We start from the raw sequence: 14,984 nt of genomic DNA on the forward strand, positions 1-14,984 counted from the left end.
TAAGACATACGCACGGTTTAAAACACCTTAAACTGCAATTTGTAAAAACGTTAGTAGTTCTGTGGTGTTATACTAAGTTTTAAATCCTAATAAATTCTACTTCAACATGATAAAATGGCAAAAAAATCCCAAATTTCCAAGACTTTTATTATAGGGTGATTAGGTTTCTAAATAGAAGCCAGTTTGCTTATAGGTGGATTGTTCATACAAATGACAAACATGTATTTATTTTATATTAATTTATATATTTCAAATCAGCAGACTGGTTGATTTATAATATGTTATTTAGATTAACATAGAATCAAAACACATTCAAATATAAAGTGTACTTTTTTAATCCGTAATGATTGCACAAACTGACTCCAGAGTATATATTTACAAAACACATTTATTGAGTGTACTCAAAGCCTCTAGTATCACTGTAATGATGCAACAGTAAAGGGTACCTGTGTGGGCACCAAAGGGGGCAAAAAAGATGCAAAGGAATGTAAAAAAAGGGACTTAAATCTTCATTTCTTTTGTCTGAACTAAGAATTCAAATTGTGACACGCCTGTCGTTGGTCCTTTCGTGTGGTGCCTCAAACTAAAATCTGCCAGTTGAAAGAGATGATTCCACTGGTATTGGTTAACCATTTTCAAATGAATGACACTGCATAGAAATCAAGAAGGCACATAGTTGAATATTTCACCAACATCCTAAACCTTTTTGTTTGACATCTAAAATATTCCTCTATGGTTTGGAGCAAAGTCCTTCTGTTTTATTTTACTCTGAAAAGTTTTCAGAGCAACACTGATGTTGTGCTGGATATAAAATGTTCCCTGTCCTCATCATCTCTCTGGCATGATTTATCCCCCACTCTAAAACAAATTCTTTCTGTTGAGACCACGCGTACGATGAAATGTTCAAAAGGACGCTTCCTGCAGAGTATCTGTGTACAGCAGGGCAGACGTTCAGGACGTAAGGAAGCAACAGGAACTACAGATTCTTCTTCAGGTGGAATGTGGTTAGCGCTGCCGATCCCAGCGCCAGATGGAGGCGTCGTCGCACACGGCGATCAGGATGCTGCTGTCGCGGCTGAAGCTGGTCTGCCGGATGGCCGATGTGCATTTGGGGAGGGTCAGAGTGATGCACCTGCATGCCAAAAGGGAGATGGGTTAGGGACTGGTTGTTTTAAAGCAGATGATTCCACAGATGCAGGCTGGGAAAATCCATCAGTGCGGATTTCAAGTTAGCCCAATTCCACACTGAACCTCACACACCAGCACAGCTACAATCTTAATGATTTGCAATGATTAAAATTAGGACTATGGTTATTTTAATAACAGATTTAGCCATCATTGATCCTTTCTTTCGTAACTAATCATTTGTCTATTTTATGAAATGTCCACAGGGTTTTCACGTTTATTAATATTGAAATTATTGTGTTCGGATAAAATAATACATTTATGAATCCCCAGAAAACGCCCTGGCATTAATTATTAAAAATCAATGCAACCCTTTTCCCCCTTGGAAGAGTTTTAAAAAAGAGCCAAAATGAATGAATCGTGGGACATATTCTTCAAGTGGGAACAAAACCAAAATGTAATTATAAATAATGTTCCCCTATAAAAGCTGGATGTGTAAATAACAAATATTCGCCAAAACAAAATGCTAATTATTCTAGCTTTTTCATGTAGTAGTCATGTAGATACAAAATAATAGTATGGCAGATTGCGTAAAAATGATAGAATAAATATATAATACAGTAATGACGTGTAGAAGTGGTAATACTGACACTATAGTGCCTAATTGAATAAGAATTATGGAGATAAAACAAATATAAACCTCGATTAAAAAGTGTCAACAAAAATATAAATTTTTGCCCTGTGTCCTGGCAAACAGCTGACATTTTTTAATGAAAGCTTGTGTTGCAGGAAGTTAACTCTGGCAGGAGAGAGGACATCTCGTTTGGCAGGAAACCAAAGCAGTTCCTTCACATTCCTGTGGATTAATCATCACTGACAGAGGGAGTGTCCGGGCTGTCAGTGAGGACTCAAACGTCCACCTTCCTGTACTTACTTTGCTTTGTGAGGGTCTTCCACTTCTAGGTCCCACACATACAGCTTCCCCACCTGGTTCCCCAGAGCCAGCATCTGCACAGACGGACCACAGGAGAGGACGGATCAGCAACACACTCCATCATTTCAGACAAAAAGACAAAAAAAAAGAAAAGAAATAAGTGTCTTCACCTTCTGCCAGAAGTCCATGGAGAAGCGCATGTACCAGATGTCGCACTGGCTGTAGTCAAAGCGTCCCAGGATGGTCACGTTGGACTCGTTGGGTTTGATGTGATCGATGTCTTCCTCCATCTTCCCCGGCTTCCAGCAGACGATTGCATTTTCACAGGACTGCAGAGAGACAGGAAAGAGTAAAGAGCATGCTCACAAACAGTTGCAGCTGGATAAATATGTGGCCTTAAAGTTTATATTATTGTGTAGCATCTTTTTTTTTTAATTCATTACAGATCCCTTTATTCAGAACTAAAACCAACAATGAGGTGGTATTGTGAGAAGCAATTTGTGTAACTGTTTTATGAAAAGTTTGATTGATCTGTTTTCAAAGTTCAAGGGTTTTTATTGCCATGTGCACAGTAGCTACAGTGTAGTTATGGCAATACAAATGTTAGGGCCCAAGCCCCTTCAACAATGCAACATATTATAAATAGGAAACAAGACTAAAATATTAAAATAAAAACAATAAAATTATCAAAAAGTGAAACAGTAGTTTAAAAAAAAAAAAAAAAGGTGTAATTAAACACTGAAATAAAAAAATAATTATGCAGAGTTGGGGAGGAGCAAGAGACACGGCAACCATCTTTTTTTCCATCAATTTTAGTGTTCCTGTTTTCTCTTTAAAGTCTTGAAGACATACTTGGAGAGGTTCTAACTTGCCTTGGAGAGAATGAGATCCCCGAGCCACCGCACGCAGTCCACGTAGTTCCTGTGGATGTCTCGTGTGGAGAAGTCCGGGAAGTGGATTTTCTGAGAGACGAAAGGCCTGGGGGAAATAATGAAATCATTCCTTTTTATTATTAGAGTTCAGAGGCTGTAAACCCCACTGCTCCACAGCGACAGTTAAGATGAGATGTACCTTTTTTAATCCCCGTGGGGAAATTTGAGTGTTTAAGCAGCAACAGAGAAGAGGAAAAACAGTGCAGGTTCACTGAGGGATATGAAACACAAATTTAAAATAAAAAATAAAAAATTCTAAAGAATATATATACAGATAAGTAACGAGAATATTGTTAAAAATATACACATGTATGTGTTCAGAAAGAGAGTGCAGGTCAAAGTTATTGTGCAAGAGACAGTTTCTACCTGTTGGTCTTGGACGGGTTGTACTCGTACGACCCGCGGATGGCTTTCTGCATCCTCTCTGAGTTGATCCGCCACAGCTTTAAGGAGTGGTCCATCCCACAAGACATGATCTTTTCCCCGAGGAGATCAAAATCCTGCAGAAGGAATACAACAAAACATCTTGATTGGTGTTGAATTAGATTTTATTCCCGCATGAATTCATTCGAGACTTACAGCACTCAGGACTTCGTCTCGATGCCCTTCCACTCCACCAAATATGGCCACCAGCGTGTCCGTCTGTATGTTCCAGAGACGCAGGGCATGATCTGAAGAGTACAGATTAATGCAATCAATTTCCCCCTCAGGAATTTCAATTAAAAAAGTGGGCGAATAACCAAAATCAATTCATCAGAATACTTTATTTATCCCGTTGGAGAATGGGATTATTTCTGTTGCAGCTTCTTTATAATATACAGTAATAACAGAATAGGAAGTTAGGAGTACATATATTTACAAAGCAGAAGAAGAAAATAATTGAAATGTTTTAAAGTAAATTAAAAACCTATCATTAATAAGGCTTTTGATTTGGGTTAACTTTTAATTCTCACTGGTATCATTGTCCATATTTTACTGTATTTTTCAGTTTTGCTTTTATTTCACTTTTTTTTTTAACCTATTTTAATTTCATTAGAGTCGCTGTTGATATTTTAGGTTGTTCTCTATTTTAATATTGTTATTATGCTTTCTTCTTGTTCTGTAAAGGACTTTGGGCTGCTTTGTGCGTCAAAGGTGCTATACAAATAAAGTGTATTATAACGAACATTTGACTATCATATACACATGTATTTCACTATTTATTCAGTGGTGTATTAGTAAGATATTAATGCTGAATTAAACAGCTAAAGAAGGACATGTGTTCATCAGGTGGCCACTAAAATATTAATTTTTCATAACTGTTGCATGAGGAAATAAACTAATATTAGTTGAAAAAAAAGCTTATTTTCTCAGTTCCTTCGTGCAGTAGCCGAAAGATGAACCAGTCCTTTAATATAACATAAGACAGCAGATTTTATAGGAAAGAAAATCAGTTTTGAGTCACTTTTTTAATGTCTTTTTTCAACAAAAAGGTGCTGTTGCTCTCTCACTTCTCAACGCTGACTCTGCACCGCTATCAGCCTCCAGCAGGGAAAAGGAGGCTGAATCTAACGAGTGACACCTCCTTCACACAGCCACAAACGCTTTCATGGAGGCGAGGCACAACTTTAAAGAAGAAACTGTAAGAACATGAGATGTGCCTTGTGACATTCACCTGGTGAAATGAAACAGATTGAACTCCAGATGACCCGTATAAAGCACCTGACTGTCACATTGTAATAAAGAAATAAAATCTAGTCACCTTCTTTACACATCTGCTTACGAAAAGTGAAGCAACAAATCACTGATGACTGTTTAGTGTCCAGGGTCTATAAAATGATCCAAGATGATAAAATGAGCACTTTTCTTGGAGGTTCTTTACCTTTGCTGACTGACAGGAGGAGATTTGGATCCCTCGGATGAAACTTGAGCTCGTTGATGGCATTCCCGTGACCTACATAATGCTGGATTAATAAAAATAAAAAAAAGCAGAAATTATCGTGATACAATGACAATCCATCACATCTTCAAACTGGAACGATGTGCAGGGAACTGTGACTCTGATCACTTAGAAAATACATTTTCTAACTAAATATCTCATCCTTTCTCTGTTGCTTAAATGAATCATATAGAATATAAAAACATGCCTTGATGATTGAACTGTGCAGAACAACACTTTCAGTTGTAGTTCTACAACATTATAAGCTAAGAATGAGTTAAATTAGAGACATTTATATTGAGTATGTTGTGTGCTGGGAGACTCCCAAAAGAAATCTGACACAGAGTGTTGGTGAATTTGATCAGGAAAAAACACACTACACCTACAAACGAGCTGTACCTTGATGCACTGCATGGTGATGTGGTTGATCACCCGGATGATTCCCCGGGACCCAGCCACGGCCAGCAGAGGATGGTTTGTGTTGGTGTTGTAGGTCCAGGCACACGTATAGAAGTTCTCATCTGTCTTTACATACATTTGGTCAAAGAAATCAAATTTAAAAAAAACAATTGATCAACCTGCAAAAATGCACTCATTTTGAAATTGAGAAGACAATGAGGAGGCTTAAAAGCATCTTGAAAGGATACATCTGCATCCACGTAAGACTGCAAGAGTCTTATTTCTCCCTGAGAGTGACATTCATACAGAGTGACCTGGTGAAGAAAAGACAGCACTGGTTAAGAATGACATAAAAACATGAAGTGAAATCCAAAATGTGCCACCTAGAAGTGCTAGGTAGCTTACCCTGTTGCTCCCCACTGTGGCAAACACCAACGGGTCTCCCTCCTTGCTGTGCCAGTTGAACTGGACGCCAAACAGCGGCTGTCCGTGGTCCTCCTGTGGAAACCAGTACGTCCTTATGAACAACATTCAGAGGACAGAATGAACCGAACAAGTACTGGCTATTTAGCTGATGTACTTACCCTCAGGCTGTTGACACATTTAAAAGAATATCGGCACTTCTTGGACTTCCACTTGCCCTTGCCCCAGCTCTTCCTGCCCGGGGCGTTGGCTGTGTTGGTGGGGGTGTCTGGGCGCTCTGCGTTGGTCCCGCTCTCCACACTGACCGCATCATCCTGCAAAAGCAAAGATGGTGACTCCACACTTCTCCTGCAGATATATCCGGTGTGGGTGACTACTGTGCTAGTACAGAGAATCAGCTTTTATCAGCTAAACCTTAAATAATTACCACAACATTGCAACACGTTAAATATGGTTAAGTGTGTAACTATGAATTATGTCACTATATTTAGGTGCTTCATCAAAACTGTTGTTGCATTTACATCACGTCCAGTGGAATCAGCCTGAATAACAAGTACTGTATTGCTGACAGGAAGTAAACGTTTGCAAAAGACTAGGAGGGCCCTATGCACATATGTCCTTCATCCTCCATCACCCTCAGTTCTTTCTGTCTCTCCCTGATTAACTTATATTAGCTTAACAATTGCCTTGGGTTGGCCATTGTGTAAAATATTTGTACGTCTGTAAAACGAAATGAAGCTACCCATGTGTAATATTAGTATTATTGGATTGGCACTTATTATCCTCACAGCTGAGTTGCATCTCGCCGGTGTGAAGGAACAATGCTTCTAGCTAAACATTTTAGCACGATGCTAACTTGCTACAAAGCACTCATGAATCATTGGTCGCAGAGGAAACAACAGAGTTTAACTGCTTACATTCTCGTCTCCTGATAAATCGGGGTTACTGTTCTCGTCACTGCTTAGTTTTTGTTTTTTCGCCGGTATTTCTTTTCCCGCTTGAGATGGGGACTCGGACATGTTCTTATTTTCCCTCATTTTGGCTCAAACTCCGCCTCTTCCGCTCCACTACCGGAAAAGCGTGCCGGCTTTTTTCTTCTTCCTTGGTTGTTATTGGCTGTTGGCAAACCAGCTCAGAGGCGCAATACCGCCGCCAAGTGGACTGGAGTGTAACGTCGCGATATCATGCAGAGACAAAAACATAATATTTGAGCTAAATCATGTTATTGAGAGCCCATACATTTTTTGATATGTCTTTCTCTACAAATACGTAGTCCATTGCCTAGTGTGCGCGCATTTTCTGGTTGGGGGCTTGGCTATTTCATATGAAAATACATAGTGTCATTAATTTAATGATAATTTTATTCTCTATCTGCTTGGGGGGTCGATATTGAAAAAAGTCCTATGGTATGATCTGACTCTCTTCCAGAAGTATCACTTTATTTTGTAACATAAAATTATTCATCTTTTGCTGTATGTTGAGGTCTTTATTTGGTGAATAAAAAAGGAAGCTATTATCTAGTTGAAACTGTAACACTGTAAACTAATTGATGTAATCCTAGACTTCCTGCCTCACAAATCTACCAAAAAAGCTCTTGGCAACATTTTGATCAATGAAATGATGATTAAAACATTTAATAAATACCGCTTTGAGTAGGTAGACAGCTGACATATGCAAACTTACAGCTTTTTCAAAGACATTCAAATGCATTTAATAAAAAAAACAGTTTACAATCAATTAGACAAAATCTGTTAACTCCTACAGTCCAACCATATTTTGCTCCTTTCCATGTTGGTGGAATGATATTTCCTGGCTTTAGTTCTACAGCATCAAGTCTGCATCCTCCACGGAGGCCACGCTCATCTCCTCGGACATCTCTTCTTCCTCCTCTTCCTCCTCCTCCTCCTCCTCTCCAACGACACCCTCCTCAGCGGCCCTCTTCACGCCCCTCTGCTTCGACAGGGCCTCGGCGTAGCGGATGTTATACATGTTGAAGTCACACCTGTGCAATAGGGATGAAAGTTAGGGAAAATACTTGAATAAAGCTGGATGTAAGCCGGTAGGGAATGACACTTACAGTTTGGACAGATTGTCGAAGTGTCTCTGGATGCTTTTCTGCAGCGCCTGCAGCGTGGGCAGGATGGCTCCCGACCTGCACGCCAGATAAAGAGAATCAGTCAACTATATATAGACAGAAAGGGACTGGGAGAGATGAGGGCCTGAGAGCAGACCTGTTCTTCAGTTTCTGTCCGTGCTGCATGAGCAGGCTCTGGGCCCAGGTCATGTAGAACTGCAGGTGACCCGAATTCTCCAGACTCGCCGCCACAAAGCCCAGAAGCTTCTCCACGTAAATGTCAGGGAGAGAGCTGCAAACCACCGGGACTGGAAGACAGTGTAAATAAACATCATGCATTCCTTTCAGAAGGAGAACATCATTTCAAAGCGGGACTCACTCTGCTCATACGGCACTTTCTCCAGCACTTCCTGCTTGAGGGCTTTTTCGTTGAGTCTGAATGCCAGGACAATGGCGGGGGTCCACTCCTGGAGCCGCAGCTGCTTGCGGATGCTGGCCGGCGTCACGTCCATGTCCAGGTCGTAGGGGTCGAAGACCAGAGAGCCGTCCAGAGAGTAGACCAGCAGGCCCTCGGTGGTGGTGGCCGCCCAGCTGCGACCTGAGACGACACGGAAGAACCTTTATGAGCGCAGTTTCCCATTAGATTGTCTTCTAAATGTGACAACAAATAACATTTATGTAATGCGACCAATATGACCGATAACTATTGCCAGTAGCATAATAAAGTATGACAGACATTTAATTTGATGTGATAATTGACTGACGGACTAAAAATGTGATCACTTTGGAGTGAATTTGATATTAAGTGATTATACTTCCAAAACTGTAATATCATAAGCAAGTTTTAAATCCTATTTTATCAGACATTACGACCACGTCCAATAATTAATAATGACAACATACCAGTAGGAGAAAAGCGCAGCGAGCTCACTCTGATCTCAGGCTTGAAGTGTCGAGAACTCATATCCCCTTTAAACAAAAAATGACACAAGATATGGAAAAAAAAAAATGAAAATTGAGACCACAATTTTGGATTATGTCCATTTCTTTTTGCTAACCCTTTTGTGAATCAATAAAGGATTATTATACTTAATGAGTGATGTGATACCTTTCCTGACTCCAGGCAGGCTGATGTTGACCCCGTCCCCGTCCCCAGCCCCCTCGTCCACTAGAGCCAGGCTGCCGAACTCCGTCATCTTTCGTCTGTCCAGGAACTCCTGAAAGCAGGAAGTTCAAGCTCTGTGTTAGCATCGCTTTGAGTCATTTAAGCTCCGCGACACAACTAAGTGTGTGAAGCCGTACCTCCATGGCATCGAAGGACAGGTTGCAGGAGATCTCAAACTTCTTCATGAGCATCTGCTCCTTGACGTTGTAAATGCAGACGAACTTGGACTGTCCTCCTGCCAGAACCGACTCCCCGTCCGCAGCGTAGCACAGCGACGTGAAGGACCTGGAGGAACAAAGATGATGAAACACATCCTGAATCTGAAATAAGCCTCATCCTATGAAGGAAATGAGGTCAGCTCTCTCACTCACTTCCCCTTAGCGGACTGCTTGGCTGTGATTTTATCCGTCTCCTTGCGGCCCATCTCCAGGTCGTGGCGTCCCGAGACAGAGCCGGTTTGCGTCGCCGTTTGGGGGTTCCAGAAGGAAACCTCCCCATTCAGAGTGGCTACGGCCAACTCCTGACCATCGGGGCGGTAAGTCACGGCCAGACCTGAAGGGGAAAATAGAGAAGATGGCGCCACTTAGAGCAGTGATACACCGGTGGTTTCCGCTGTTTAGGGCCTAAAATACGCTGTTATCCACTATAGCAGAATTTGATTTTGGTAATATTTTGGGATTTTAACATAATCTGATATCAAAATCGCTGCTGCTCACTTGTTATTATTCTCTCCTTTTGGGAAGCCACCAGAAAAGCCTTACTTTTTAAAGTGTTTTAAGAATTAAACAGCAAAAAATCTCTGTGCTTCAGCCTGATATCGATACTGATGCTTTCTTGTGTTGTGATTGAAGCAGGCGTGTTTCTTTGACCAATTATCCCGAGTCGGTCCTAAAAACTGGGACCATCAGTCCCCCCACACTCCAGTAATAACACACTAGGGCTGCCCTCTACTAAACATTTTTCTAGTCGACCAAAAGTCGTCAATTAGTCTACTAATCGTTGCACATTTATGATATATTACGTTTGTTTTTTTTTCTCCCAAAATGGTTTCAACAGCATTGTACACAAATCTAGCACCAGACACTTTTTTTCTACGCAATATTTACATTCTTAATACATCCGAACTGTTACCTTTTGAAGTTTGATAATAGAACTAGAAATTTGCATAATAATTTGGAACGCGGTGTATATACATATTCTACATATATATTATATTTTTAATTTATTGTATACTTCGGGACTGTGGGAAACAGTATTTTGAACTTTCTGTCTACAAACTAATGGAAGATTGATAATAAAGTTGACTTTGACTTGGTGGTACGTTGTGCTTCACATGAAATATAAAATAAAACCTTCAAAATTGAAATGAGACTCGCACGGACGGAGCGGACCAAGCAGCATTTAATAAAAGCACCCAATAAATACTACACAGGAGACGGAGACACGGACATATATGTGCATTGGCAACTAACGCTCCGCACAATACGCCCTCATCATGAAATTAAAGCTTTAATTTATTGTTTTCTGCGCTCAGAATTATTATATATTATAGGATTATATGGGGCACGTCCTTTACTCCCTCAGAAGGATCCCACACTTTCGGTTTCCTGCCCGACAAAATTACCTTAATGACTGGGCAGTGCGCAGATGGAACATTTTGTCTTTCGACTAACAAAACAATTACTTTTTCCGCTGACTAACGGTCAGTGGACTAATTAGGGGCAACACAGGTTCCTTATGTTCTGTTTGCATCATTAAATATTCCCCACAGTAAAGGAAGTGTGTGTGTGTTTACCGTCAGAGGTGAGGGGCAGCGTCTCTTTGACCTGCCAGCTGTCCAACATGTCCCACAGCCTGACAGTGCGGTCCCAGGAGGCGCTGGCCAGGATGGACTGAACCGGACTGAAGCACAGAGAGCTGACCGGGCCCTCGTGGCCCCCGAGGACCTGTCAATCGCAGGGAGGAAGAAACATTTTTGAAAAACTGACTTGCTATAGAAAGACATTTGGTATAACCCAGGTATATATACAGGTCTGGAAAAAATGAAGAGACCACTCCAAAACATCCAGCAGTGGCTCAGTCAGTAGGGGCTTGGACTGGGAACCATAGGGAGTAGCTCAAAGACATGTCTCTAAATAATAAAACAAGAGAAAATGATAATGTTGAAGTGGTCTCTTAATTTTTTCCACGGCTGTATCTGAAAATGAGCGTACCTCCAGCAGTCTGCCCGTCTGCATGGACCACAGGAAGATCTCAAATGAATCCTGAGCCCCGGCGCTCACCAGCTCCCCGCTGACGTCCACAGCAAGGGAGGAGAACTGCGCAGGCCGCGGAGACGTGAAGGTACGGAAGTTTCTGTACCTGTATCACAGAAAAAGTACGGGCAGACATTAAGAAGTCGCTCACCCTCAGAGACAGTGTTTCCAGTCTCTATTAGGGGGCTGGAAGTGGACTAGCGCGGGTCACCTGTGCAGGTCGTACGCCCGCACCGTCCCGTCCAGAGAAGCGCTGACAATGACGAAGCCGCTGGAGGTGAAGGTGACCTTGGTGACGCTGCTGGTGTGCTCTGTGAAGGTGACAAAGCAGAGTCCGCTGTTGGTGTTCCACACTTTGACCTAAGGAGGAGAGGACATGATCAGAACCCTTACGTTATCCACAGTCCAAAATTAAAACAAGGAGGAGAACTCACTTTTCCGTCGTCGCCTCCCGTAGCGATGTACTGTCCATCTGGGGAGTAGGCCAGCGAGGACATGTTGTTGAAGTGTCCCTGCTGCTTGAAGACGTACGACTCGCTCTGCCACTCCCACACCAGCAGCTGGCCCATCCCTGAAGCAACAGGACATCATTTTTTAGAAGTCAGGTGCTTTTTGAGTTCAGAAAAGAGTAAAGAAAGACTTTTTACCGGAGCACCCGAAGCTGATCCAGTCTCCAGAGCTGTTTATAGACACTGAAGCGATTCTCTGGTCGGAAATACTGCGGGAACAAGCATGTCAGTACATAACCCAATGAAAGATATTACAGAAATGTAGACATTCCGATTTGACATATTTTCTCCTGGGATTTATTGCTGCTACAGAGGCAGAAAAACTATCCTCTTACCTCAGGGAGTGAATGAGGTTGAACTCTGGGAGCTCGTGCAGGTGAAAGATCCCCGAGGCGAAACCAGTGACCAGGATGTGGGTCTGCTTGTGATAGGTGGCAGCCGTCAAGTTGTTAAAATCCCCCTCCTTGTTGAAGAAGTGCCTACAAAGGAGAAAAATTAAGTTTAATCAAGAGAAAAAAGGACTGAAATACATTTAAATCGCTGATGCTGCTGCTGTAGCTCAGAGGACAGATGCAAGAGCGAAAAGCTTAATGGAGACCGGGATGATTGGCATGGAAAGTCTCAGTGTTTTGGAAGGACGTCAACCTGATATATATTTTTTTTATTATGTAAAAAAAGAAAACCAGAAGCCTCTTACTTGCTCCTCTGCTTGTATCGCACGTTTTTCCTCTCCCCCTTCTCTTTCTGGGGTTGAGCTTTCCCTCTGATGACCTCTCCTTCCTCTCCCTCCACCTTGTCCTCCTCATCATCATCCTCCTCCTCCTCCTCTTCCTCCCCTTTCTTTGGAGGCTTGGGTTTGTCTCTATTCTTTGCCAGGACGAGGCCGTCCAGCTCCGTGTCGCTCTCCCACACGCACAGAGTCCCGTCCTGGCTCACAGTGTACAGCTGAGGACACAGGAACATCACACTGTTTAGGCTCTTTACTTCATACATGTCACAAAAGAGGGGAAATAAACTCACATCAAGGCTGTCCTTCTCAAAGAAACACCCCATGATGACGTCCTTGTGTCCCCCGAGGGAGTAGTAGATCAGGTTGGCCCAGCGCTCTGCCCCGAACACCCACGTGGACATGTCTTTGCTACCAACCACAAAACACCTAAAAAGGGAAATGTTACAACCATGAGGCAATTTTCTTTTCGCTGCTTTTTGAATTCTTTGACGGCTAATAAACTCACTTGGAGTCGTCCGTCCAGTCGATGCATGTGGTCTCATCGTAGGGACCGTAGTAACTCTTGTCCAACACAAAGGCATTGAACTCACGCTGCTTTCCAGGAGCATGGTACATCAGAGCTACGTTCTCCTTTGTGACAACAAACTTCCTGAATGTGGACAAATGCATTAAAACTCCAAAAATGTTTGCAGGAATACATTTTCAGTGACCGGTAAGTTAGTAAGGACCTAGCTAGTCCATAATGTAAGAAAGCTTTAGAAATATCTGGTATTTTTGGGAATATTTTCACCCATTCTGGCAATGATCACATATTTATACCAACATTTACTGATAATAGTCCAGAAAATAAGTCCAAACACTACTTTTACACCAATAAAACATGGGTTTTGGTGCGTAGAGGTGCAATAATTAACTAATTAAATACTGTTTTTGTAATTATATCACCAATAATAGCTGACATTTGCAGTTGCTGGCTATTTAAATGAGAGTATTTACATTTTATCTTACAATAAATTAAATATCTTTTAGATTTTGGACTGTTGGTCAAAGAAAAGTAACGTGAAGATATATTTTTTAAATATATTTCATGAATGTAGTTCGTCAGACACCCTTACCTGCCATCAGGTGAGAAGCGGACGCTGCTGACGGGCTTGTGGAAGTGAAAATGATGGAGGACGGCTCGGGTAATGAGACTGACCAGCACGGCTGCACCATCTGTGTGACACAAAAACAGAGTCCGTTGGATCTCCATCCTGCAACAGCACGGTGACTCCTGCTTTTGTTCGAACATAAGAAAGAGCCAGAAAGTCATACCTTCATCCACAACGATCGCTATGTTCCCATCAGGAGAGAGACCCACACATGTGATGTTTTTGACAGTGGAGATGGGTAATGTCTCAGATGTGTTGCTGAAGGAGAAAAAATTATTGTGACACTGGTTAGTTCATGCAGCATCTCCATTTTTCTCTCTTGTAGGGCTTCTGCATAGAATCACGGTGACATAAAATGTATAATAATGCATGAGAAATTCTGCATGTTTGTATTTTTTAAACTTCACTTACTTCTTCAAGTCGAAGACAGAGATCCTGTTTCCAACCGGACTGATCACAGCGTTGCCATCTTTAGAGAAACTTAAATTTCCCTGACGATAAACAGCTCCGAGTAGATTGGAAAACTACAATAAAAGAGACAGTGTATTTCTTTTTCAAATCACTTAAAACATTCACATTTTGCCGGTAGGGATTGTACTTAATCCCAAACACATGTTGTAATGAACCGTAAAAGAAAAGGGTTTTCAAAAACAATACAACGTAGTTTTCCATAATATACGTCAGCCGAATATAAGTGTGAACGCGAATACAATATATCGTACATTTTGTTATGTAGTTTTCAGTATTTTCCTTAACATATATACAATAATATATACAATTGGAAACTATTTTAGTGAAGTTTTGTGGGACGTTTTTCCCTTACAGTTGCAGAAAGACGTTACCAAGTTAGCTAGCTAGCAGTCGCGTACTTACCCTATAAGCAAACTTCATGTTGGTAAATGTTCACGCATTTATGTTTAATTCTTTGTATTTCTCCGTATTATGGTAAAAGTAGGGCTGCTGTTACACATGCTTCTTCTTCTATCACCTCACACGTGTGAGCATTTTGTTGACACTTGACACATCCGGTCTGAGGTGAGTTACATTTTAAAAGTTGCGCCCTCTAGCGGCAGGGAGCGGAAGCGAGTGGAAATAAACCACATCAGTTATAATACTAAACAATTGTATTATAGATATATTTCAATTAATTAAATAAACACACAAATATTAATTATGTCATACCTGTCTATAAATAGACATTACATTAAATTGTTCACACTTCATGAGAAGGGCAAGACACTATATTTAGGGTTTAACACGTTTTGTGGTGTCAAAAATACTTGCCTCAAAAATGTTAAGTATATTTAACCATCTAGCATATAATAACATAAAAAAGTTATTTCAAATGAACCACTGAACCATAAGGAAA

General features: G+C 41.3%; 2 protein-coding genes across 2 annotated transcripts; both read right to left on the reverse strand.

Moving 5' to 3' along the window:
* Positions 1-370: 370 nt before the first annotated feature.
* eed (embryonic ectoderm development) lies at positions 371-6,843 on the reverse strand. The gene is made up of 12 exons (XM_063878163.1): positions 6,649-6,843; positions 5,893-6,045; positions 5,714-5,806; positions 5,557-5,622; positions 5,309-5,434; positions 4,853-4,934; positions 3,571-3,662; positions 3,358-3,491; positions 2,932-3,037; positions 2,230-2,388; positions 2,060-2,133; positions 371-1,132 (listed from the first exon to the last, which is right to left on the reverse strand). The coding sequence occupies exons 1-12, from the start codon at positions 6,766-6,768 to the stop codon at positions 1,006-1,008; spliced, it is 1,332 nt and encodes a 443-aa protein (XP_063734233.1). The 5' UTR covers positions 6,769-6,843; the 3' UTR covers positions 371-1,005.
* Positions 6,844-7,198: 355 nt separating this feature from the next.
* pwp2h (PWP2 small subunit processome component) lies at positions 7,199-14,648 on the reverse strand. Its single transcript, XM_063877420.1, has 21 exons — positions 14,489-14,648; positions 14,027-14,139; positions 13,779-13,873; positions 13,580-13,679; positions 12,970-13,113; positions 12,755-12,890; positions 12,432-12,679; positions 12,070-12,213; positions 11,873-11,943; positions 11,660-11,796; positions 11,437-11,585; positions 11,184-11,331; positions 10,766-10,916; positions 9,342-9,522; positions 9,108-9,255; positions 8,914-9,022; positions 8,709-8,774; positions 8,185-8,403; positions 7,963-8,113; positions 7,809-7,883; positions 7,199-7,733 (listed from the first exon to the last, which is right to left on the reverse strand). The coding sequence occupies exons 1-21, from the start codon at positions 14,504-14,506 to the stop codon at positions 7,553-7,555; spliced, it is 2,784 nt and encodes a 927-aa protein (XP_063733490.1). The 5' UTR covers positions 14,507-14,648; the 3' UTR covers positions 7,199-7,552.
* Between the last annotated feature and the right edge of the window lie 336 nt (positions 14,649-14,984).

The sequence above is a fragment of the Eleginops maclovinus genome, chromosome 24, assembly GCF_036324505.1.
Source record: "Eleginops maclovinus isolate JMC-PN-2008 ecotype Puerto Natales chromosome 24, JC_Emac_rtc_rv5, whole genome shotgun sequence".
In the NCBI taxonomy this organism is placed as follows: domain Eukaryota; kingdom Metazoa; phylum Chordata; class Actinopteri; order Perciformes; family Eleginopidae; genus Eleginops; species Eleginops maclovinus.